This window comes from Amblyomma americanum, chromosome 3 (genome assembly GCF_052857255.1).
Source record: "Amblyomma americanum isolate KBUSLIRL-KWMA chromosome 3, ASM5285725v1, whole genome shotgun sequence".
Classification (NCBI taxonomy): Eukaryota; Metazoa; Arthropoda; class Arachnida; order Ixodida; family Ixodidae; genus Amblyomma; species Amblyomma americanum.
In genome coordinates, this window is record NC_135499.1 from 207,728,541 (window position 1) to 207,754,821 (window position 26,281).

Below are 26,281 nucleotides of genomic sequence, written 5' to 3' on the forward strand. Positions count from 1 at the left end.
GTTTTCGCTGCTCTTCTTCCTCAGCAAGGTTCCGGGTGCATGTGCAGTGGAATCTGGAGGACTGTGTGGGACGACCTAATTTCGTCCGGGAAGTCTATGCCCTTTTTGATGTTCTCGAGGCAATCTCGCTAGCTGATACTCTTTGGGAGATACCTCCCTATCTTTTCCAGTAGGAGCCATTCAACTTCACTGTGCTTCCCGATGTTATAGGGTAGCTGTTGGCCACGTTGAGGTACGCCGGTTTGGTTGTAGAGGTCCTCTTCGGGTGGTCCAGGTCGATCTTATAGGGTATGCGAAACATGGCCTCTACCTGCTCAGTTTCTGACTGTTTGTGGCTGTTTGTGGCCTTGCTGACGAGAAGGCTCGTATCAGCCTCATCACATCTTCCTTAATTCCTCTTCTGTTGTTTGTGGAACTGGCGATCATGCGAGTCCTCTGGGCCGTGGATGCGGATCTACTGTGGTTTACTGTAGGGCTAGACGGCAGCCACATGCCCGGTATTCGAAGAGTCTGGACTTCTGGATTGACTTTCCCGTCAGGCGTGACATCCAGTTTGAGGGATCTGTCCTATCTTTTTTGTATTCTGATTATTTCGGACTATCACGGCAAGCAGGCGAGGCCACACTTGTCGTACTGGTTCACGCAGTCCGCCGCTTCCTGGAGCAGGTATTTCTACTCCAGTGGACCCTCACTGGCCCACACTGTGATGTCATCGGCACACAGGGTAAGTTGGAAGCCTGAAATTCTGTCAAGCCTTTTCAGAAATCCGGGCATTGTGATATGCAAGGGTATCTGGGAGAGCACCGCGTCCTGAGGTGTGCCTTTGTTAGGCATCTTGATGATGTCAGACCTCAGGCCACCCGTGCTGATTGTTGCTGTTCTAGTTATCAGAACCGGGCAGATATACTGGGGTGAGCAGTATTTTACGAAGACTGCAGAAGTGAAGAGAGATATGCGTGAAGGTAAATAGTTTTCAGTCATGTTTTTGCTTCCAATTTTACTATCCGGGCGAACATGAGCTAACGGTCAGGGAGCAAGGTGTGATTTAATGGATAATATTGTTCTTCCCGTCGTACCAAAAGAATTTTTCTTAAACAAGTAAGTAGAACCGAGTAATTAAATGTCCAGTATTCTGCTTCTGCCTCTTTCCGAACAATTCAAATGCTCTCCCCCAATCTGTTTTGCAAATTCCATGCAGTTATTAACCTGTTGCTGGACTAACTGGTGGCCGTTCACGATGGGGTGGCCAGCATGCTCTACAACGGCAGCTACGTCCCGTGGGCTAGACTGGGATGAAGACAAAATGAATGGTTACTTTCATGGGGAATCTTTCTCCTCAGTAATGGTAATTAGTAATTATCCTTGTGCTTCTGCACATCCCCGTCTGCTGAATCAAAGACTCTACGCATGATCAAGTTTCTGATGCCTCCACATATGCAATCAGTATGTTTTGTTTGAATTTCGAATGGTAGGGGTCTAGATTTAAGTGAAATTGCTGACGCTTTAGCGACTGCATCTCCGAGTGGTCCAATCGTTGATCTCCTTCCGGCCTGTGCCTACATTACAACGGCTTTTTTTTCATATAGCGACAGTGTGCCTGCTATCATAAAATATTTACAAATATAGGCACACACTTTCTTCTACATCGGCGGTTACTTCTTCAAATGATTTAAACCGTCATTAGTTACCTTGGAGAAGAAAAGTTTCGTGATACTGCAAGTTTGAAGTTTATTTCACGCGACTACATCGTCAGGTGCCGCTGCTAAGTTTTTACCTCTATAGACTTTGCCTGGTGATCTCCACTTGTGCTGAGCCTGAAGCAATAGATCACTTTATTCTCTTCTGTCGCCGCTTCCGTTCCTTAAGAAGGTCACTGCTAGAAATCCATATTCAGAAACTCGGTCTATGTTTGTGTTTTGTGGTCGTTCTTGCCTTTGGCATTCTTATACTTTGAAACCACAACGAAAATTAAACTCCGCTTTTCAAACTTTATTCTCGAACCGGACATCATTCGTCATAATTTTTTTCTCCAAATTAATGCTCGTGAAGCCCATTTCCCACATTCAACCATCTCTGTCACAGATTACAAGTTGATTCCTAAGGAAGGTAGGCCTGCGGTGAGACATTGAAAGCGACTATCGCAAGTGGACACTTGACAATCGCTTTATCGGGATTTTTTTTGCACTTTTTAAGCGAGGCCTGTTTACGTTCCTGTTTCTAACTTTCTCTCCCTTTCTCATTATGCCTAATGGCAAACATCTAGAACAAAAAAATTTCTTTTTCTTTATATAATTCTTTGTGCATTCAATAAAAAAAAATTTCAAGTCAGCCACCGCCTGCGTCATGGCCGATTCCCCTTGCTGGTGTGCGCCATTAAGTCTTGAGGGCAGCAGCAATAGAACGTGGCGCGTGACGCGAGCCAAACGAAGTGAAGATCGCAGAGCATCCGAGTCCCTGCTGCGTTGTCGGCATTGCGGTGACCACAAGGTTTCCCTACGAGGTGTCCCCTTCGGAGTACGTTCCCCTAATCACTCATGTATCCCTTCGGGCGAGAACAAGAGGGGCCAGTGGGTCCCTCCTGGCGTGCGTCGCCAGAGGACCAGGTCATGGCTGGGTCTTCTGGGGAGGAGCCCCTGCTTCTTCCCCTTTCTTCTCGAGGGCTGTCGAGGCCGCACCACCATCGCGCGGCCCCGGAACGGAGGGACGGCGAAACGTACGAGCTGTGTTGCATGTTCTCCCTGCTGTTCGCCGTGGTGTCCGCATGCGTCGTGGGTTCCGTGCTGGCTCTGGCAGCTGTGCTTCCGGGGGATTACGCGACCGAGACCGTCGCCGCAACCCACCGGCCCTTGGAGGTGCCCTTCCTCGACTTCAAGAGGGTGCCCGACGCGAGGCCGAGGCCCCCCATCATTACTGCCGGTATACTTCCGCCACCTCCGCCATTTTCGCCACTTTTGTCACGCCTCATCCACTACTATTATAGGAAATTGATGCACTCTAAACAGTAATAAGCATATATGGAAGCAAAAAAAGTTGTAGGCTGTCCTCTAGAACACTCCCTTTAGGGACAAGGTATTCTGTCCATGTGGCGGAGTAGATTTCATTCGCTAATATATGCGGAATGTTTACTCTTGGCAACGTAGCATATTCCCGCCGCTAAGCACAATGATTTGACGCAATTAGCAATAGGAGGAGACTTTTAAACATGGCACCGGAGGTCTCAGGGTTAGCAAATAGAGGATATTGCAACCTCGGTTATAATCTTCGCAACTGCTAGAAATGCGTATGTTTGAAGTGGGAATTTGTTTCCGTTGCCAACAGCAACTATTTCGTATTTCCATTAAAGGGAAGTTATCCCAGGGCTTAGGCATTATACCCTGTCCCGAAAAGTACGCCGGACAGAGGATACCTTACTCCCATCTTACTTGTATATGGGGTAATTCGCGTTTTGACTTTATATCTTGACGCAGCCAGTATGCTGAGCTCACGGAAAGTTTTCGAATCTGTTCTTCAGTCACAACTATGTGTAGTTCTGGGCCAAAGTACCTCAGCGGTGGCCAAGTGGTTGAGCATCCGCCTCACATGCGGGAGGTGCGGGGTTCGATTCCCAGTGCCGTCGGGTACCCACCGGTGGTAAAATGAGTCCAAGCTTTCCCTTGGCCAGGTGCTCGGCTTATTTAGGGTGAAATGCTTTGGAAATTGGTCTTTGACCCAACCTTGAGAAGTCAAAAATACCTTGTGCCATGGCACTCTTTGGCCATAGGTACCCTTGCACCATAAAAATCCATCATCAGCTCTGGGCCAAAGCGTCATCAGGACCCGAGAAAGGTAAGCGAATGAGTGGAGATTCACCCCATTGCTGCAATTGTGAGAGCGCTCCATCTAGTGAGATAACTGACAAAGTACTTTTTTGGAGAGTTTAAAAGTTCCGGGAAAAATGGGGCCACTGCCACATACTAATAGAAGTTGTTTTATTGGGAACTGTGCCGTTTCACCTTTGTTCTTCAAGTATGAAAGTGCTATCTAAAAATTTGTGTGCTTGTTTTCGAATTGAAACCGGATGGAAGAAAGTAACAGGGATTCGTCCTTCCGGTTTTATGCTCTTTAGTACGAATCGTCGTTTTACGCTTTTAACTGCCACAATTTTCATGTTGGTTTATGATTGAAACCTTCTGAGCACTCAGCGCTGAGTGGTGAGACGCACTCTTGCTGTGGGAGGATCACTGAAGCCACGTCTTTTCGGCTATCGTCATCGGATAGCTCATAGCCTCCAGGCCGCGCCTGGGCAGCCGTGCGCTGTGCAGGGCGCTTCATTCATCTGCAGTGCTGCACAGTAAAACCTGTATTCTCCGTGCAGCTCCACCGCCCAGCGTAGGGGGTCGGCCGATCAGCGGGTTTACCCGCGGGAAGCTCTTCTACCGCTCGGCATACCTGGACGAGGCCGGAGGGCACCTATTCGTCGGAGCTATGTATGGGCGAGACGCTGCGTGCATTGCTCCTTAAGCGTGATGGATAACGGCTGCTGCAGCCCACAACAATTGATACGCCCAGTTATGTTCTCTAGTTTGACCATGGGGCAGTAACCGAGCCCTTTCCTCTTGTGGGCTATCACAGTGGTTGAATGTACAGGTGCGAGTGAAAAGGATCATCACTTGTGGTGACCACCGGAGCGGCGAACTCACCTATCGGCCCGTTCTCATGTTTTCGGCACCACGGGGGGGGGGGGGGGGGGGTGTGGACAGGGAGCAAGCGTTGTAAAGAGTACCGCTTCAAGAATGTCAGAGTGCTGGCCACACGTGAACACAACGGCCTTTCTTTCCGGCTCGGTGGATAGAGAAGCGAGAAAAAAACTTCATGCAAGGCGGAAATAGTCTGCTGACCTCTCCTTGTACAGAAAAATGGAAACGGCTTGGCACTTTTCTGCTTCTTTTGTTACGGGGGCAGAGATCTCGTCAGGCAACCATGCCTTTAATCTCTGTCGCCCGCAGGAAGATGTGATTTTCCTGCAAATAAAAAATTGGCGATGGTTTAGCTCTGGTTAAATCTGGAGTGACGCGATAGCTACAGCTGGCCGAGTTGAACTTGGTTAAGTGACCAACCACGGGACGAACCACGTGATCAGCCACGGCGCCGCGCCCCGGCAGTTGCAGCGCACCATGTGACAAACCACGTGGCGCGCCGCCACGCTGAAGGCTCGAAATGCTACCGTAATGCAGCTATCGCTAGAAAACTGACTGACTGACTGACTGACTGACTGACTGACTGACTGACTGACTGACTGATTGACTTGTTATCGGGAAGTTGGTCTACTGCAGCGCCACTCGACGTCATACCACGAGCTCCGGTGACACACTTGTGCTAGCATTTTTAACTCGCACCTGTACCTAACCTAAGACGCCCAAACTGGCTGCTTACTGCCCTTTGGGCATCTCACTGGCGACTGCCCGGTTTGGAGTCTCACTGACTTGTTATTGTGACTCACAGGCTTTTTTAGCGTCTCACAGGTGACTGCATGATTGAGCGTCTGCTCTTAGTGAATCTAAAAAAAAAAAGCTCGGTCGGCCATACGTTTAGTTAGGTGGTCTTTTTTAGCGGTAAGAGCAGTTTTACGGAGCCAACTTTAGTATAACAAGGCGGCGCAGTTGGCGCCAAGCCTCAGCCTCTCCCTGACTGTGGTTATGTTAACAGAATGTATTGCCCTTGTTCTCATCGAATTGAGCTTATTATTTAAATGTGAGTTACACGCAGAGCTTGTGCACTTTTTCGCTATCTTTTGAATGGCATGGGGTTTCTTTTGAATGATAGGCAACGAAATAGCGCACTGTCTCACTTCTTGGCGGACACCTGAACCGCGCCGTGAGGGAAGGGAGGAAGGTCGGAGTGAAAGAAGAACGAGAGAAAGAGGTACCGTATTTGGGGGCTCGGGAATATTTCGACCATGTGGGGATCTTTAACGTGCACTGACATCGCACAGCATACGGGCGCCTTTTGCATTTTGCCTTCATCGAAATGTTGCCGCCGTGGTCGGGTTCGAACCCGGGTAATCCGGCTCAGTAGCCGGGCTGTCAAACCACTGAGCTCCCGTCGCGGGTTTGTCCTAAATTTCCGTAATATTCACCAGTGTAACCAACTTCTTATAGCATGAAGTTTTATATATTGGTGTCGGTCGCATTGCCTAAAACTGTTAAAAGAGCCACTAATAATAATAACAATAACTATGCAAGATGAAAAGGGGTCTTTAAATATCAGAATTGTATTTTGAATGGTTATAGTGTTTCGAAACAGCATTTCTAGACGATAACTTAAGATTTTACAAATGCTCTCAGTTCACAAAGCTATGCAAACTAAAAAGAAAATTAACTTGTAGAGAATTTCTTGCCATCACCTTTTGACTCGCCACAAGGACGGCAGAACATTCCTTCTATCACTGGATGTCGCCAAGAAGCATGGTCTTCAAGCCGCCTAGCGCCGTCGTGAGGGCCCACGCCCCTGTTTAAGACTCATCCCTAACCCTTACCCTCTTTGTCATAAGACAAATAAAAGTTCGTTCCTCCTCCTCCTTCTAACACTAATGAAACTTTATGTCACGTGATGAGGGGTGTTTAAATGCGCAATTGTTCTTGTATTCACACTGCTGCCAAACCTAAAGCTTTCATAGCATTTATGCTCTCCAAGCTGCTGGAATAGTTTGTAGCTCTGGTAGTTAGCCGCTTGGCGTTATGAATAAAACGAGCAGAATGCTGCATTTCCCTTTCAGGGACCATCTGTTCAAGCTTAGGCTCGACGACATAAGCCGCATGCCAATTACGGTAAGTCAAGATGTCCATACCGAGTAGTGTGCCCATATACCAGCCCCCGTTAACTTGCACAGATTCGGGCCAGTGAGGGTGCAACTAAATATAGGCCTAGACAAACAGGCGTCGCATTTATCGTTTCCATTCTAGCTGTCTGCTCACAAGCGTATCGCAGTCCTGTAAGGAACTGCAAAGCTCTTGTTGTCATGAAGCTTGAATCTTTGTGTTCGAAGCCATTGGCACTCAGCTTTATCACATCGATGCTGACACAAGATGCAAGCACATTTATCTGGAAGGATTGTAGCCTTGGGAAACTGCTTCTACTTTATTCGACAGTATAGTAGATGGTTTCTGTACCTATCTCGAAAGTTCTCCAGCTCTAAATTGAGCTCGCCTGAGAGCGCCGGTTATTCTGTATACCTGGAGGACCGCCGAGAAAGCGTGTTGCAATCGCCACCGCCGAGTTAATTCTTTGCGGGATAATATCGGCCCAATAAAGAGCTTGTTTCAGCGCCACATTAGCTTGATCGTCAGTTGTCCACGGCGTTTTCGGCGCCGCGTGACAATATATAGTGAAACCTGGGACTAATGGTTACTGAGTGAAGCGGTATGGGGTCAGTCTCCCCAGCCAACCATTCAGAGCAAACTTCCTCTCATAATCTTCGGGACGCTCTCGACAGCTCCCGGAATTATTCCTTTGCTCCGGCGGAGATGGAGCTGAAAACAAAAAAAGGGGGGGGGGGCGTGTTTAACTAGCCGGTCCAATGATCTGTAAATGAGATCTCGGTTATCAACTTTGTGCATACTGAGCATGGGTCGGCCGCTGACAAAAAAGCGGGCATGCCTATCTGCCCCTTTCCTAATACCTCGTGCAAAAAGTTTAGCGGGGCTTGACATTTCCGGACTTCTGACGCTAGGCAGCATGCGCTTTCTGGCGAACGCCATCCTTCAGGAGCTGCACCTGCCGGCACCGCAGTCAAGCGTGGCCCGCTGCACAGCGCTCGGTGGAGGCCCGGTGAGTGCCGACGCGCATCGCGGTACAATGTCCAAAGCGGTTGTCGGGAGATAGCTGCCCTCCTTGTTCGCGTCACTGCTGTTCGGACCCCGCCCAGGTCAGAAATTAGTCAAGCGCAAGATTTCTGCAGTTGCGCACCTTGCGTGCATTTAGATTTCCCGCCCATCGCTCCTATAGGGTTCGTTGGCCAGCTTCACGGTGCCGTCCTTACACTCCCCTTTCGGCTTGACAACACAGCCTGTCTGCCGGCTTCGCCTTCTTACCGGCTGTTGCGTAATTCTCCGCCACCCCGGGCCCGGGGAAGTAAATTTTTTCAGAAATTTTGAATGGCGAAAAAAAAAAAATGAGGACGCAATTTTGTTTCGGAGATACTGAGAACACTAAAAAAAATACTCTAAACAAGAACATGATAATTTATTGCCGTGTGCGCCCTGAGCTTGAAAACTTAGAAGCTACTTTGTGAATTCCTTAGCGCATTTATTCATTATTGCCGGGTACATTGGCTTCCCCAAGGCTGGCGTTTGGTGGCTGCGCCACTCGCCACTCATCAAGTGCCTTGCGGCTCATGCACACCGCAATTTTTCAACCAGCCCGGGGTGGTGAGAGGAGTTCCCACCCACGGCATCCTACGCCTGTGCTGTTCACTCAGGAGCAGATGTCTCCCTTATATCTATGACTACAAAGACCGCGTGCCGCCTATCATCATGATCGTCATGATCTTCAACCTGACTACACCCACTGCAGGGCAAAAGCCTGTCCCACGTCTGTCCAATTAATCCTGTCCTTTGCCAATTGCGCCCACCCTATGCCTATACACGGAGAAAACACCTTGTGGTGGCTGTTACGATCCGCGTAGCCACCTGCGAATACTGACCTTGCGACGAGTGTGGGCTGGGGCTATGTGAAGCCTACAGCCCCGCGGTATAGACTGGCTACGGTGTACGGTGTGAGGTTTCAGCTCGAATGCTCCGCACGCAGCTTGGCACGGCTGTGGAATGCAGCAACCACATCCGCGTGGTCCAGCCCATCAGGAACGGCAGCACACTCTACGTCTGCGGCACCAACTCAAGAAATCCAACCGACTGGCAAGTGCAAGTGCGTATCCTCGAAGAGAGTTTCCTTGCGAGATGGGAGAGTTCGTGTTTATTCCTCTACCTACTCAGCGGTAAATACTGCGAAAATGTTACTGATTAGAAGACGAATATAGACCGGCTAGATGTCTCTAGGTACCGCCGCTGGCTTTTTGCCGGAACTTATGTTTACCTATGCTCGTCGTGCTCTAAAAGAGTTGCCTTCAAGAAACGCGCCGAAAAGCGCTGGTTGTGGCAATGGTGGGAACGTACGTACTCAATCCGATATCGTAGCGCAACGTGACAGAGACTCTAGTGTATTTCGCTTCGCTTCTCACGTTTAGCGTCCCGAAAGTTGGCGTTTCCGCTTTGCGAAAGAAAATTTTGCCACGTCTTCTGGCAGCCGAAGTGGTTCACTTTAGTTTGACTGCCACCACATGCCAAGACTGCCGACGCATTGGCATGTGGCTGCAGTGCATAGACAGTAGCAATTTTGAACAGAACTTAATGCGAAATGTCAACAGGGACAAAGTAGCTACTCTAGGCTGATATATTATCTTCCAGGTGCACCACCAGGGCTATTCCGCCCAATCCGGCGACTGCGTTCCTGACGAAATCGCATATCGACTCCGGGGTTTCTTCCCTCATTAGCAGTCCCGCGCATCACTGGCCGGGTTACTCTATATTTAATGACGGCTATTCTCCCAAGCCCTTGATGGAAACCAAACGTTTTCGGTGGTGGTAAACAAAATCGCTTGACCCGACGAACAGGAGGCCCTTTCATCACAGTATATGTCAAGAGAGGGCACCACCATACTGGCCAGATGGCTCCACAGACGTGTAGGCCTCACCATACCAAGAGCGGGCGCTTGAACTTTTGCTTTGCTTGTGCTTCTGCAGTAGTTGCGCCCGACAGCTTAACGAAGGCCGACTAGGCGCCATGCGAAGATAGGGACGCATCTTATTCTCCTATGCAGGCAACGCAAGCCGCGTTGATTTCCTCCGACGAAATGGTGTTAATGTGGCAGCGATGAACCAATCGTAGCAGGCGCAGAACTCACTTCACGGGGGGTATATAGTTACTGGATTCTGCGATGGGCATCCCTGAATGTCCTTGAGCCTTACGCAATTTTATGGCTTATCTAAGCGCTTTTCAAGGTACAAGTGATATATTTACCATCGCGGGATCGAAATTATAAACTTAGCTGGATTTACTCCTTTGGTGCAGAACCCGCCAGTGGCGGCGCCTGTACATTAGCGTCCCTTTCGCACAAGAAAGTTTGTGACGTGTCGTATTTGAACATGCGACGGCAAAATAACATTGTATTCAGCACTCAGAGACACTTTCTCTGCCACTTCTAACAGCATTTAGCCATTTAGGCGCAACGGTTAAGCCGAAGTAAAGTATTGCATGCCGAGTCGGACTTTACACCTTGCTTTAGCCATGCGTCGCTTACTGCGCGCAGGTTTTGCAAACCGGCTCAAAAAATAATATAAAAACATTATATTACGGTCGTCGGTGGGGTTTCCACATATCGGTAGATTTGTTGAGAGAAAACTGACACCAACCAATATTTTAACTTCGCCCAACGTTTCGAGACCAACTCGGTCCCTTCTTTAGGGGTGACTAAAGTGTGCCAGCAGCAGCGGGGTGCATTCAGCCTTCGCTCTCCCTTTGTGAGTGTTAGTGGACTGCGCCACGTGCTAACAAAGGGAGAGGGAAGGCAGCAACCCGCTGCTGCTGCTGGCACACATTAGTCACCCCTGAAGAAGGGACCGAGTTGGTCCCGAAACGTTGGGTAAAGTTAAATTATTGATTGGCGTCAGTTTTCTCTGAACTATCTCAAGAATCCAACCAGACGGACTTCCGTCGAAGGTGTTTTTGTTCAAATCGGTAGCTTTGCGCGCCAGGAAAATTCCTCCCTCCTTCACCCTCGCCTTCACCTGCGCTGATTCCACTCCGGCTCCTCCTATCTAACCTGCACCTGCGGTTGTGCACAATTGACAAAACGCCTGGCTTGAGCGAGATGTCGTTATCGATGAGGCCAGGCCGCCAAAACAGCAGAAGGCTAGGTGATTGTGATGATGTCTAGCCCTTTATGAAGCGACGCCATCGTCACGTGCAGGCCGCGGACCTGTCGATAGTGCCCGAGGCGCAACGAGTGCCCGTTATGGAAAGCAACCAGACCGGCAAGGCGGCGGGCCGCTGCTCAGACTTCGTCTCTCGAAACACCTCCTCCCTGTGGCTCGGTGGGTGCCCTCTCTGGCGATCCTCGCATTGCGGCGTATTTGTTGTTGTTGTTGTTGTTGTTGTTGTTGTTGTTGTTGTTGTTGTTGTTGTTGTTGTTGTTGTTGTTGTTGTTGTTGTTGTTGTTGTTGTTGTTGTTGTTGTTGTTGTTGTTGTTGTTGTTGTTGTTACCCTATCAAAAGATGGCACATACCCACACTGGGGGATCGGCCACGAATCGGGTCGCTATTCACCTCAACGCAGTTAATAAAAAGGAAAAGCAACACCGGTGAATTCTTCCTCATGAACAGAAAAGGGATGAGAGTTTTTGTTTCAAAATTATAAGAATAATAATAAAGAGAGGGATTAAATAACAATGATTAAGTCAAAATGTAATAATTGATTAAAAGAAAAATTTTGGAACCCTTAGCAAGGCAGTCGGTGAGATTCTATCAGGAAATTTAGAACAGCGGTACAAACAGATCTGTGGCTGAACCCAAATGTGGTGGCGCCAAATGATAGCAAGAGCGGGCTGCTCAAACTAAGGCCAAGATGCTGTAAGGGCTCCTCCAGCAACCTTTTTCTCAGAGAGTTGAATCGGCGACAATACAGCCAAAATTGTTCTATAGATTCAGGCTCACGGCAAAATGCACAAAGGGGAGAGAGCGCCAAACCCGACTTGTGTAAATAGAAATTTAGAGGGGGATGCGGCAGCGCAGCCTCGTCAGTGATACTTCAAGCTGCCGAGAGCAACAAATTTTCCTGTTCCAATAATATTTAAGGTGCTCATAATCCGCCGATGTTATTTATCGGCAAGCACGGAGATCGCTTTATAAAGATTCCTGGATGGGAGGCCAGTGCGTTTTACGCTGTTATAAAGAAAGCTCGAAAGGAGAGTTTCGATAGGAAACCGAATCCAGACCACAGTTTCGCTCTGTTTCTGCTTCTTAAGTGCTCCTTCAGTATCAAACACTATAGTTAACATTATCCGCTCGCCCGCACCCGTTTATACAACATGTAAACGAAAAAAAAAGCTCTCTAGAAAATTGTTGAGTTGGTTGGAGCCACGGGCAAAATATTCCTGCAAAGAAAGTGAACGTTTAACTCAAATTTGAAAATCCAGCGGCTTCTCGCCCGTGTAACACCTAAAGTCAGACAAGAGAAACCTGTTTCGGCTCTGAGCTGTCGATTCCGCTGGTAAGGAGCGCTCTGCGGTGAAACTAAGACCCAACGCTGCAGGCAAATAAGCGGCAACGCAAAGCCTAACAAGACCACGATAACCCGGAGCAAAAAGTGGCGCACTGCGTTATTTTATGAGACAAGCTACTGAGTAAGCGGTGGAATTATATCAGACCATGACGCACACAATGCTTTGCGACGCTGTGAACAGGTGGCCTGCGCAGCGCTCGCTGCGGATGGCCACAGAACTTCTGCCAGCATATGGAATCACCGTGAACTACATGGACAGACTCCGTTGACTTCAGTCCTCTGTACATTCTGTACCGCCGTCCCTAAGTGGAATCACGAAACGAGACAAAGTTATTCCCTAAGCAGGATCACAAGTCAATGCGGTGAGAGCGGCGGCAATATTACATTTATAGATACGCAAGGCCAAGCATAACCGTCTAAAATTTGAGTGCAGTGTCACCCTTCCTGTTACTTGGAGCAGAGCTGCAGGCCGCTCTGTGCATTATAATGATGGATGCGGACCAGAAATAGTATTTTTGTTTTTAGCAGACAGATGCTGCACATTCATGCACCAATTGCATTCATAATCGCACCCAGATGACGCACCTGTACCGGGCACTTCCTGCGTGGTGAGCCTGTGGCATCTGCCGCAAGGGAGGCATGCCATCTACCGCGCGGCCATCCCGGAACCGGGCACGGGCAGAACGCGGCACTCCTTCTTGAGGACCGACGACGCCGACGCCTCAGTGCTCAACGGTGAAGGACGCAGGGACATTCCTTCCCATCTTCAGCCTCTGTTCTTTCCCTTTTCCTGAAACGGGGAAACAAATTTTTATGCACGGCCATTTCTTCTTTGCTAGCACTAATCTTAGGCAACACACTGCCAGAGACGGAGCAGTAGGAATCAATCAATCAATCAATCAATCAATCAATCAATCAATCAATCAATCAATCAATCAATCAATCAATCAATCAATCAATCAATCAATCAATCAATCAATCAATCAAGCAAGCAAGCAAGCAATCAATCAATCAATCAATAGTTAATTATCTAATCGCCTAATTAGTCCTTCTACGAATTTCGCAGAAGTGAAATACACGTCATCTCGCTGGAATCCTTCACATTTGGGCATCACTTTCTGAATATTTGGTAGCCCTGCAAGGGCACCGTCCAGGCTTCATTGTGGACTACTTCATTCCCTATTCGCAGAGCCTCACTCGGTGGGCGCTCTCTCTTTTGGCGCGCACGCCTACTTCGTATTTCGGGAAAAAGCCGCGGAGCGAAGGGCCTGCGGTGTCCAGGTCGTTTCCGGCATGGCTCGAGTGTGTAAGGTGCGTTTAAGTCATCGATATATCGTTCTGCGCAGCATGTTACGCTTTCACCACTGCCGCGGTGGGAGTAATTTACAGCGAATACTCCTCTTGGGGACGTTAAGCCCCACATACACAATTTAAATTGCTTTATTTTAGACAGGGTTGGGTGGTATGCCTAGTCGAAATCAGGAGGAAGAAATGGGCTTGGGCAGGGCATGTTATGCGAAGGCAAGATAACTGCTGGTGCTTAAGGGTAACGGAGTCGATTCTAAGGAAAGGCAAGCGTAGCAGGGGGCGGCAGAAAGTCAGGTGGACGGATGAGATTAAGTTTGCAGGCATAGGGTGGTCGCTGCTGCCAAAGGACAGGGTTAATTGGACAGACATGGGGAGGCCTTTGCCTTGCAGTGGGCGTAGTCAGGCGGATGATGATGATGGGTGGTATGCTGGAAAAGAGTGGCACGGGCTGGCATTCGACTGGGCTAATTGTATTTAATGGTGAAATGTGTTTAACAGCGGTCTGAAGGATAATGACATATACTGATCTGCAACCAATTACTTTGCATGGAAGATCATTTGCATTGAGTTCAAGCTGTGCAAAAACGTAAGCATGACGTTTGTTTCACACTTGAAATTAATGAGGCGCAATTGCACTTTTGAGAGAGTGCCATCTCTCCCTCAAAGCCGTTTTTATCGAAGGTACTACGATATTTTGGTGGCAGTCTTCACTAGCGATCAAGTTAGCGACTGGGATGGTCATCTGAACGTCACGTCCACGCCGGTTCGGCCTAGAGGATTTAAATTCAATGTGCAGAACCAACGCGACCAATTTTCTGCACTATTCGGGTTTCGGTTCACTTGGAAGCCCAGGTGGCAAACGTTAATCTTAATAGTCCTGAAGGGCGGGGCGTAGGTTTCGCTTGTAAATATTTATTATTCTTTTTCTGTCTCTGCGAGGACAGAACGACCTTGGTGGTGACCCAGGGACCGGCAGAAGGGCGCAGCTGTGGACTTCGTACACGAAGGTCCGTCTGGGCTGCACCGATTTCACGGAATTTCCCGATGAGACCGGGAAGGCCCATTTCACCTTTGAAGCAATATGTGAGTGTAGAATACAACGCGTAGGTGGGGTTAGCTTGCCTGATTCACTGAAGTCTTTTCAGTTGGAAAAGAAGCTGTTGGAGTTTACCCGGAGGTCGAAGTCACGACCCGCCTGCACTGAGCTGCAGTCGCTGTATACGTTGCGAGGCAACGTGATAACTGCATGAATTTTACACACCTCAAAGTAACATTGATATAATCGTTACTTAGATCTAACTAGGGGTCATATTTTATAAAGACCTATTATCCACTTTACATTCCGGACCCACTTGGTCCTCTGGCACTGGTCACTGCTCGCTGACGTAGCTCATGCACCGACCAGTGGCTCATTGGCGTCCGGGCCTCGCCATTCGCTGCTGCCGCAGCCAGTGGTTAACCGGGAGGTGCAGGGAATGGCAGTGGATATCGTAGACTTGCTACCATGTGATTTATGTGACTGGCCGCTTGCTCCTTTCGTCTGATGTTGCCGTCACGCTCACATCAAGTCAAGCGAAAAGAAAAATGGCTAGCCATTTCACATGGATCCTTACAAGATACGGCCCCAGGTGCCGCTCCGGAACGTTGTAACGGCATCGTAGCCATTTCTATTCGCCGATTGGTTGTGCCTCAGCTCATGTCGCTGTGCAGTTTGCGTAATGCGGCAGTGGCTAGTGGTTTGATGTTTGAACGAGGACGAGTTTCGATCAGTTTTTCGAGTTGCTTGACGGCATCAGCCGTTATGTGCGGCTTCTCTTGCGGATGTTGGTGCCACTCATACGGATCCTCACCCTTGTCATGTCTAAGCTCTCTGTTCATGCATACCTTGGCCCGCCCTTCTTTTCTCAACACATCAGCTGCTACAAACAATCGAGAAAGAAACAGACAGTACCACAAGAGAAAGATGCACGCAGCTCGATTGCTGCATAAAAGCTTCCTATATATCTTTCTATAGTGATTCCGTCTATTTTCAGCTGGTCCAAGAGACCACATTGTCACAGGATTATAGCTAAACCGCCCGTTAACTTTCTGGTTTTAAGAAACGCGAGCTCGGCAGTGGGCTTCGTGTTGAATGCCGAATACGGAGAACATCCTGCACCTTGTTTCGTGTTTTCGTTTGACGTAGTAGAATAATACTCTAGAAACTAGGCTGAGATCGCGGCTGTTATTTATGCCTACTGAATTTCCACACTTCGTGCGGATCGCAATCTATATTATTGGTATAGGAGTGCATTCCTTTTTGCAAGCAGATCAGGGCATGGTATCCTGTTTTTTTTTTAGAAAAATATTTTGTTGCTGATGTGGCATTACAGATGCTTCCTCTTGGGTGCCCAACCTGGAGAACGGCGTGCTGTTTGGTGCCTACACTACTGTCACGTAAGCCTCCGAACCAGGACATTCATTGCTGACATAGAGTCACAAATAACAGTCTGCCTTATGAGAGAATGAAGGTTGATTACGGTCCGTGATTGTATTCTAGCGTAAGGGCAGCACTTTGGCTTGGGAAACAAATAATGTTTCGTGAAGCGACTACTCCCGCGCACAAATTTAATCGAGGCTGTTAATAGGTAACTGCATGGTGTGGGCATGATGGGTTTAACGTCCCGGTACCGCAAATGGACGGCACAGAGACTCCGTAAAGGAGTGCTCCGTATTAATTTGTACCACGTGGGTTTTACAAAAGCGTGGGCTGACATCAGGGGTCGAGGTCAGTGGATACCGCGAAACAGATGGACGCAGCCCTTTCTGCCGCGTAATCAGCGTTGTGGGGATCCTTTTCCAGGATACACTACGTCGATGCTGGCGCAGTTGGTCGTAACTAAAGAATCCCTTTTCCTGCCCTCTCCCCAGCACTTTATGGTGCGTGAAATGTGCGGCCACGGACTTGATTATTTCGTCGCGCAGCGCTTTTGCTGGCAGCTGAGTCCGAAAACCTTTCGTTTTATATTAGAACCACCGTACCTTTGTGGCTCTGGCCTACCGCAGCAGCGCTCCCAACAAGCCCTTCCGCCGCGGCTGCATCCATAGACCTCCCGCAACGCGATTGTCAGCCATTATACACAGGCACGTGCTCATCTGCTAATAACACGCGTCGCATCTGAATCACGCCACTCGAGGTGAACGAAAGACCACTTCTAGGGGACACCTTTTGGCGCGTGCAACTGCTCCCCGTGGGCTCCACGTGTCATCTATTTTTGGCACCTCTCCTTTTTCTCTTCGCTGCCTTTCTTCTCCACTCCTCCTTTACTTCTTTCCCTTGCCTAACGGATCTTCTCGACTGCCCCCTGCACTCCTATATATGTGCTTTTACTCCGTTCTCGCCAGGCCCCTCAAGGTGCTGTACTCATGCCAAACCTTTTCAACCTCGATATGGCTTTACTCGCGCGAACTCTTTCTGCGATTCAACGCCTTCACTTCCTCCTTTGCGCGGAAGACATCAATCTGGCGTACCCATGGGTCACCGGGGGAGCCCGCCCTCCAAGCCACTCTTGATCTTATTTCAGTTTCTTTCCCGTTCTGGCCTCCAAGCAACCCCCGACAAGTCAGAGCTGCTACTCCTATCCGATTAGTATTGCCAGCGATCAATTAACACACTTCTCCCCTTTCCTCTGAACACAGTCCTATTTCATGCACCTCCTCTTGCCGGGCCTTCGGTTCTCCTTTCCAAGACCGTACATGCGCCAAGGCGATAGGGAACACCTTAAACATTTGCCATCAGGTTACACATCTGGTCCGCCAAAGTGGTTCGAGCACATTGAGGGGTCGTTAAGCGCTGAGTGTACAGTCTCTACATCTCCCTGTACACGTATATACAGAAAAAACTATGCCACAGGACTCTTTCTTCTCCTTCCCGCCCTCCTCAGACATCACAGGGATCGTCAACTGGGTCGCCTGTCTGGCTCTGCGCAAGGCCGCTGGCTGTCGCAACGAGCTGGCAATCGACCCGCTGACTTTCCTTCACACACACCGCAAAAGCCTCTTCCCAACAGCCTCCGCTTCTTGCCCCTTTGAGCCCCGGAGTGCATGCTGGTCGTCGCCAGGACCGAGCCCTGCACTAGGACCCGTTCCCTGCCGGTACTATCGCATGCTACGCAGACGCTTTCCATCCCTCTCTTTTATATTCCAGAACCTGTGCCATCGTGACGCCGTCCGTAACCACCACCGTAACTGTTCGTCGCGCCGTTTTCATTACATCTCCGAGCATGAACCAACTAGCCAAAGCAAGAGTTTTACTTGAGCACATTTCTTCTACATTGGTCCCTTTCATTCAGCGATGTTTCCGCACCAATCTCGCCATTTTTTGCGTTAACCTGATCGCCATCTTAACCTGCCTGTCCCGAGTGATGTGGTCTTGCTTGAGAACTGGTGCCATTGGAAGTACAGTCTATATTCGGCGTTTTGGAGCCATCTTCAGGACACGTCAGATGCGTACGCAAAATACTCGGACCTAAGTCCGAGTGACGCTGGTCCTGTCCTATGTGTTCTACTTTTTGTTGTCGTTCGTCGTGCCGTTCTCGTGACATCTTCAAACATAAACCAACTAGCCCAAGCAAAAGTTTTGCTTGGGATTGCTCCCCTGCGCACCGCCGATTGTGTCGGTGCGCTTCAGTGCAGCACAAAAGTGCCCCGGGAGGGTGCATTTCATTTATCGAAGATCTCCGGTGTGCACCGGTGCGAGCCGTTTATAGACGATGCTACCTGAAAGCCGTAATGCACTAATTATCCCGGCCCAACTGTTCCTATACCGTTTTCGCTCCATCTCTTCCTGCCCAAACTGGCCCTGCCTCTACGCCAACGGGAAACATCTTTTCACTTTCCCCCCTCCGTTCCCCACACTTCCCTAAATACCCTCCTATCCAGTGGCGGGGGTGGCTGGCCACGGCGGCTCTCGTCGACCACTTAGCACTTGTCTGGTTGCCAGAAGAGTACATCTAAATTCTTAAACTCTCTGGTCACCTGCCTCTTGGGCGGCTGGGCGGCCATCCGTTTATCGCTCGCACACCAGCGAAAGTTATTCTTTACGTTATCGCTAACTGTTCCTGTGGTCTGTTCCATGATATAGATACTTAAGCATCATTTTACGTAACGACTTATTCTGCAGTAATTAAGTTACTAAAGTTAATGACATCATTCCGCCTACTGACAAAACACCTCGATTTTTACGGCGTCATCTCCGCCAAACCCCTGATCATGTATTAGCCTAAAAATTCCTTGTCAGATCAAAATTAAAATTTGCATAATCCATTTGGAAGCCGCATCATGCTTACATTATGAATGCATTTGAATCAGTTTAGAACAGAGCTCCCAGTTTTATTCATTCTTCATATCCTTACGGCATCAGTGTATCAGCATTGAAAGCAGAATCCCGCTCATTACTCCTCTGAGTTCGTCGCCGCATTGCCAACCTTTGCTTACTTCATAAAATTTTCCATACTTCACTTGGCTGCCCGCCCTATGTTGTGTCGCCTGGCCGCATATCTCACCGCAGTCGTCATCCTTTTCAGGTTTCTCGACTTGTATACCTTTGCTCCTTCATTAATTTTTTTCCGGGCTGCCGCAGACTGGAGCGACCTACCCAAACAGATCGCAGCCGTCACGCGCTCATCAAAATTTGTCGAAAATGTCACCAGTGATCTTTCGTTGTGTTTATACTTGCTCACCATACTACTTGCACCAACCCCTTGAGTAATACCTCTCATCGGGTCATAAAGGTGTCAAAATGAAATGAAATTAGACCGGGGCAACTAGGCCAACAGAAGTTAGGCTGTAAAAAATTGCCTGCTTGTTATGGTAATCTCTTCAGTCCACATGCTCTACCATTTGGGCCTTTACTGGATCACTTCTAGGAACCGTTTAAACAACCTGCAGGGTAAGAACAACACTATACTACCCTCTCAGGACCGTGCTTCGCTGTATGGCCCAAAAGAAAACCACGTTACCTGACGACTTTTGGCAAGGGGTGCGCATGTCGGCGTTCCAAAAGGTGCCATTTCTGACCATTTAATCAAGGCGTGCCTAGCAAGTGGCGCTGGCGTATCAGTGCAGGGGTTGATTCATGGGAAACGCGGCCGCCGCCGAAATCCTTTAAGATTTAGAGCACACGGCTTATCTCATTTTTGAACATGTCAGCCAGAGAGAGAGAGAGAGAAACAACTTTATTGAGCCGAGCTCGATGTTTTCTTAGACGCAGTCGATGGAAGTGGTTCCCTCTCCCCGGGACCCATATGCTTCCCTAGCCGCCTGGCCCCTGGAGATCAGGACGAGCTGGTCTTCAGGGCTGGGCTGATTAGCAAGGCCTCCCATCGCTCGGTAAGGGAGGATGAGGGATGGGGTGGGGTAGTGGGGCAGGCAAGAGGTGGGGGGATTGCCTTGACGAAATCGCATACTCCAATGACGTGTTGGAGCGTGCCTAACTGAGTCTTGGAGAAATTACATTCCTTCTCGTGCCTTTCCGGGTACATCTTGTTTTGAAGGTAAGGGTGTGGGAAGGATCCTGCCTGTATCTGCCTGTACATCGCTTGTTGTTCTCTGCCAAGCGATTTGTGATGACCGGGTTACGTCGCCTCTCCGTCTTGTAATAGTTCGTAATATCCCTGTAACTAATTATGGACTCTGGCTCACCTTCCTCTACCCGGTGTTCCATCTCTCGGGCGAACTGGTGGACAAGTTCGTTGCCCTCCAGCCCAGAGTGAGCCGGTGTCCATATCAACTCAACTTTCCTTTCAGGTACGTCGCATTTACTCCTGAGAACATCTAGTTCCGCAAGAGACACCCATCCCTTTCTGTAGGTGTTGCCTTTTGCGAGTCAGTGATAATTCTTCCCACTTAGGGCTGCGCGAGTGCTAGCGCTATCGCGGCCTCTTCTGCCACTTCCTGAAAAGATGTCTTGATGGTGGCACAGGTTACGAGCACATCCCGCGTCGTAACTGCCAGCGTGGCTTTCGATGAAAACTTGGGTAACGAAGCGTCTGTGGAGAGTGACCCCCTCTTCCTCTTCTTCGATTTGATCTAAAGTCTCCGTCAAGGCCGCTATACGAGCCGCTCTGCGGCCGTCAATACGACCCGACCTCATGTTTCGAGGTAGCGGCTTACTGTCGACTTTATGCGCCCACAGTCTGGGTAACAGCCCCGTTTCCTTCCGGTCTGCCTCTTGCCAGGTCAACTTGGCAAGAACCCGACGTCCCGCTGAAGTTTGACTGAGCCGAACTCTTTGATTAGACAGATAAACTTCTATTAACTCTTCAACCACGTTGTGCTTGGCGATGCCGAGAAGCTTGTCGGTCGAAGAATGCTTCGGCATGTCCAGCGCCATCTTGGTTGCCTTGCGTATAATGACGTTCAACTGGTCCCTGTCTTCCTTGAGTAACTTGAGGTACGGAGCCGCGTAAACAATGCGCGACGTCACGAAGGCCTGGACGAGCGTCAGTGCATCGTCCTCCTTCAATCCTCTTTTTCTGTTCGTGACTCTTCTGATCATGTTCGGAATTTGTTCCGTTGAAACCTTGATTTTGTCGATCGCGCCCCCGCCTTGCCATTGTTCTGGAAGATGACACCCAAGATACGTGCTTGCGTGGTTGGCGTTGTCTTCGTCCCGTCGATGGTGATGCGGTCGTTCTCTTGGTCTCCTTTCCTTTTTCTTGGCTCGATGACGAGCAACTCTGACTTCTGTGGCGAGCAACTGAGGCCGCACGATTTAGCGAACTCGTGCACGGTCTTTGCCACTCTCTGGTGGGTCTCCTCCATCCAGCTTCCAACCCTGCCCTCGACTTCCACACAGTGATATCGTCTGCATAGAGAGCGTGATCTGTGCTCTCTATGTCTTGAAGCAAAGCCGGGAGAGGGAGGTGTGCCAGGTTGAAGAGAAGTGGCGAAAGAACCGACCCTTGTGGGGTGCCTCTGTCTCTCAGGGCTATCGGTTTCGACTTCTCCAATTTTGATCGTTGTGTTTCTATTGCTTAAGAAATCCTGCATATACTTAAATGTTCGCTTTCCGCACTCCGTCTGGCGCAGGTTACGGAGACTACATTCGTGTGTGACATTATCGAAGGCCCCCTTGAGATCGAGCGCCAGGATAGCTCTTGGCGTAGAAGTCTTTGCTTGCTTGATAACCAGAAGGTAGCTGCACCAAGACGTCTTGCGTGCTCAGGCGCTTCCGGATTCCGTACATGGTCGGTGACATCTGATCAGTGACGTCCAAATGTCTCTGTAGTCTCTTGAAAACCATACGCTCGACCACATTCCCCACACACGACGTGAGGGAGATGGGGCGCAGATTGTCGACGCGGGCGGTTTCCCGGCTTGGGAATGAAACGCACCTCTGCTTCTTTCCATTCTTTTGGTAACGAACCCTTCTCCCAAGACGCGTTGGCGAGGTTTAGCAGTTCAGCTCGGCTTTTGTCGCTCATATTTTTTAGCATCTCGCATGTAACGCCGTCAATTCCCGGTGCGCTGCCTTGATTACTTTAATCGATGACCGCAACCAGCTCCGGTTCGGTGAAAGCTTCGTCCATCTCGACGTTGCTATCCCCTTCATACTCGTGAGTCGGGTTACCGATCTTCTCGGTCTTGAGGTATTCACTTGCGAGTTCACGAATGAGCTTCTGCCCGTCCCCGTCGCAACTGTTGATCGTTCTTGTGAGGTCTCGAGCGCATGCGCTCTTGCTTTTTAACGGATCTGTGAGGTGCCGCAACAGCTTCCAAGTATTCTTCGTAGACAGTGCGTCCTGCATGTAGTTACACATCTTCCTCCAATTTTCCCTGCATAGCTGTTCCACATACCCGGTTGCCTGCATATTGAGCGCGTGTATTCGTCTGCGAAGCTTCTTGTTATGTCTTTGCCTCTTCGTTCAAAAAGTTATTCAAGTAAAGCACTTCACGCCGCTTCCGTTGCAGCCACGGTTTTCCCGACTCGGCTGTGTGTGCCTTCCGGCGGGAGGACATCGAGCGAGCATTCAACGGCACCAGGTTCTTCCAGGTGTCCTTGAGCAGGGACACCTTGAGCAAGGTAGTGAGCAGCAGCCAAGCCAACTACACGGGAAGGGGGGCTGCCTGCGTTGTGGACTCCCGCACGCTGGATCCAACCGAGACAAACTTCCTGCTCTCGCACCCGCTGCTGGCCGAGTCACCCAAGCAGCGTCACAGTCGGGTCTTCTACACTCTCCCGGGCGTCGAATTCAGCGCAATGGCCGCCTTCGTGTTCAGCGAGTCCTGGGGCTCATGGGTCATCTGCTACGTGGCCACGGGTCAGCACTGCACACGAACTGCTTCTGCTTACATGCTCATCTCCTTTAAAATTAAGATGGAAGAGCTTCAAAGCTTTTCTTACTTGGAAATTCCTACCGAAATTTTGTGACCTCTTCCGGGACCCCTGGTCTGGTTTTAGGCCAAGACAGGCGCAACTCACTCTAAAAATTAAAGAACGGGAGGTAATAAGCTGCTGCGTATCAAACTATGGTTTGATTTTTCGAGCTTTGCGAAGTGCTCGTGAACGGCACCTTATCTTTTAAGTTAACGTACCAGTTCTGCAAAAGCACCTCCAAGTAAACTGTTGATGAAAAGCCAGTGGCAGTTATAGGGGGGATTGGAAGTGTTCCCGGGTATAGTGCTCAACGCGGAGTGTCAGCAGTGGTAAGAAAGGACCGATTTGCGGCATGTGCTGTATATTACGAGTTTTGCATACGGCACAGCCTCCCCGGAGGATATCGACATCTTAATTTTTTTACCTAGTTCTTACTGACAGTGAATATTTCGTTTCTGCGAATGATGTTTTAACTCACTGTCTTGTTTTTAAGGCACACAAAATTCACCTTTAAAACTTGTTCTAGGTCTCTCGAGTGTTTCGTGAATGACTCTTCAAAACTGAATACGTGAACTAACCTTTTCAGGCACAAAAAAATTAAGGTGGTCCGCACTTTAAAGACTAAAACAGACATGCTTATTATACATTGAATATCCAGTTTTCTTGCGGATTCGGGAGTTGCATAAGCCAGCATTTCAGAATTTTGAAAGGCGGATGTTTTGGGAATGTTTTCCTTTACTAATGGAGGACCTAGCTCAAAATTTTCGTTTTGAATAGGGCGCTGTTTTTAGCTTTTTTCAGTATTTAATCCGTGTTGGGGCATTACTGCGGAAAAGGACACCGGAGTATGATTAGGAAAGAAACCTGAAGCTTTCTTTGGGGACCATATTGGTGTCGCAGCAAACGGCCTGGTTGTGAAACTGGCTGAGGAAATCGTGCCCGGGGGCAGGACACCCGCCCCTGCCCAACAAGTGGACGTGTTCGTCGGTTCCACAGTAGCGATTCGCAAGCTTCTTGTTTCCTTGAAGGTACGCACAAACACCCAGCTGTCTTGCACTGCTTTCTTTTTGGGTGCAGCAGCTCTTCAGGCTCTGTTTTGCAGAGTTTCGCGGAAACCATCGTCGCAGCAGGATGCGCACCATAACGAGAAGCGCTTAATGTCACCGTTTGAAAAATACGCGATTATGTTATGACGTATTTAACTCAGGCGTCAGCACAACTAGCACAATGATTTTGAGAATGGGCCACGTATTGTCTCGTGGCTTTCTGATCCCATGACCCCAGTTTACACAGCAGCATGTCTGCTGGTCAGGCGAATAGCCTTCTCGGAGAATGGGGTAAAAAAACTTGCGCGGGCTACATACAGAATCAAGGCCAAGAAGTACAGAACAACTTTCTGTACAGAACAGCGTTACGATCCAAATGCCAGGGTCACGAACGGCTGATTTTAAGTCTGAGTTTAGTGAAATGATTCTCTGTTTGTCGACATCCTGTTACTCTAACTGTCTTCTATTGCGGACAAGCATATAAGTTTTGGTTTTGATGCCGAGTACCGCATTACGAGCCCGGAACTGTTGGTATGTGTGTGTGTGTGGCACCACACATGAACCATTAGCGATCACGCTACTCACAGCACCGGAGCCTGTACGTTTTCTCGGACTACGACATCCTCCAGTTCCGCATGGACGACTGCGGAGAACGTCCTCCGGAGTGCCCGTCCTGTGTGATGGACCCTTTCTGTGGCTGGGACGGTGCACGCTGCGTCCCGCACGTCGATGGGTGCGTTCTCCAGGAAGAGAAGTGGTGTACTTTACGCACCCCTTCAGTATACCGCAGTCGACCTTTATACAGTTTAGACTTACTGCTACAGTTCCTATGCCCGATGTGCGTATAGATGCATGCCATTTGAAAGCGAACAGCTTTACGGCTCTCAAGAACAAAACTTATCTAATGTTTATGAGCACACCTTGTATCTAAGTCTAAACACTTTTTGGGAACTCAAGCGCGGTGCTTATCACAAGTACTGGTATAGGAATCGGCGGCTTTGAGCCTTTAAGCGTTCCATATTCATTGCATCTGTACGCGGCGCTCCTAGGTGTTTCAATCACTGTTATGTTTCTTTGTCTTGTGGCCCCCAAAACTATATTGTTGTGATTGAAGGCCAACTTAAAATTTTTCGACATTTTTAACAACCTGTTGAACTACTTTTTTTTTTCTTTAGCGCTTTTATCATGATTCACCCGTTTCGATTATGCATAGCGAGACAAAAGGCAGCGAAATTTACTTCATGTCTTCAGCCTGCCAGGTGTACACGGTGGGTTTCTGTTCTTTCTGTCGAGATCTTGTTCTGAAGCAGAACGCCTAATAAGCTTGTGCCATCCGTTGAAATTCGTTTGTTACTCGTCTGGTAGCCCCTTCCTTCGCGTGGCTCCGCTGCGATGCTGGATGCACGAGGTTCGTGAAGTCATCCCTTCTTCGAATTCCTGAAAGTCTGAGAATTAAATGATTTCTTGGGCTGCATCAAACTATTCTAAAATCCTCCCACAGTTTATCCTCGTTTTTTGTTCTTAGCGTGCAGGGAGGGACACGCAAAAAGGAATGGTCGGCAGATACGAAACTAATTCGCATGAAAGTTCGTGCATTTAGCTGAACGCGTCGGATGCAAACACCGTTGCACGCAAAGCACTGATTGCTCCTCTACCCACCCCCTCCCTCCAGTTTGATAAAACTTGTCGTGTGTACAGAGCTATAAGGTGTTTAAATCTCTCTTTTCGTTAATTTGTAGATGCGTCGTAGGAGTATGTGGGAACTACTGACTAGCCTGCTATGGCGTTGTCATTTATGAACTGGTTCTATGTTCGGGCTATATTAAAAAAAAACAGATCAGGAAAGGAAATATCAATTAAGTAACCGCCAGTCATGATGCTCGACTTGAACAATTGTATACTACCTTACTTGCGGTGCGAGAATTTCGCGTTTCTTGAGTGCTGCGCAGTGGTGTTAACTTGCATTTGTTTCGGCGTTTTCAGAACCACTCGAAGGGTGTGCTGAAGATCTGCGGCCATCAGACTGCGTTAACAGTTCCATGTATTTTATGGCCACATAAAAACAGGTAATTTCGGAACCGCGCGTTGTGAACTGACTTGCCTGGTGTTTTTCTTTTTCCAATACTAGCATCGACATTTATCTGCACAAGTACAATAAATGACAGCAGCGCAGATTGTGTGCACCCATCCATTATCTATGCGAATAAAGTTTGGCACTTTGCCACACAGAAAATGACGAACTGGGTGCTTCAAATGA

General features: G+C 49.0%; 1 protein-coding gene across 1 annotated transcript; it reads left to right on the top strand.

Annotated features, from left to right (window-relative positions):
* Window positions 1–2,460: 2,460 nt before the first annotated feature.
* Window positions 2,461–26,087, top strand: LOC144123609 (semaphorin-2A-like). The gene is made up of 14 exons (XM_077656414.1): window positions 2,461–2,916; window positions 4,355–4,466; window positions 6,755–6,806; window positions 7,744–7,806; window positions 8,785–8,901; window positions 11,003–11,126; window positions 12,889–13,047; window positions 13,502–13,623; window positions 14,565–14,703; window positions 15,993–16,056; window positions 22,573–22,922; window positions 23,879–24,006; window positions 24,612–24,757; window positions 26,008–26,087. Exons 1-14 carry the CDS (start codon window positions 2,535–2,537, stop codon window positions 26,027–26,029), a joined length of 1,980 nt encoding a protein of 659 aa, XP_077512540.1. The 5' UTR covers window positions 2,461–2,534; the 3' UTR covers window positions 26,030–26,087.
* Window positions 26,088–26,281: the final 194 nt, after the last annotated feature.

Excerpts from the sequence above, each read along its gene's own strand:
- LOC144123609 (XM_077656414.1), top strand. The coding sequence starts at position 2,535 with ATGTATCCCTTCGGGCGAGAACAAGAGGGGCCAGTGGGTCCCTCCTGG. Across the intron at positions 24,007-24,611 it reads AGCTTCTTGTTTCCTTGAAG|CACCGGAGCCTGTACGTTTT; the intron begins GTACGCACAAAC and ends CGCTACTCACAG. Across the intron at positions 24,758-26,007 it reads TGCGTCCCGCACGTCGATGG|AACCACTCGAAGGGTGTGCT; the intron begins GTGCGTTCTCCA and ends CGGCGTTTTCAG.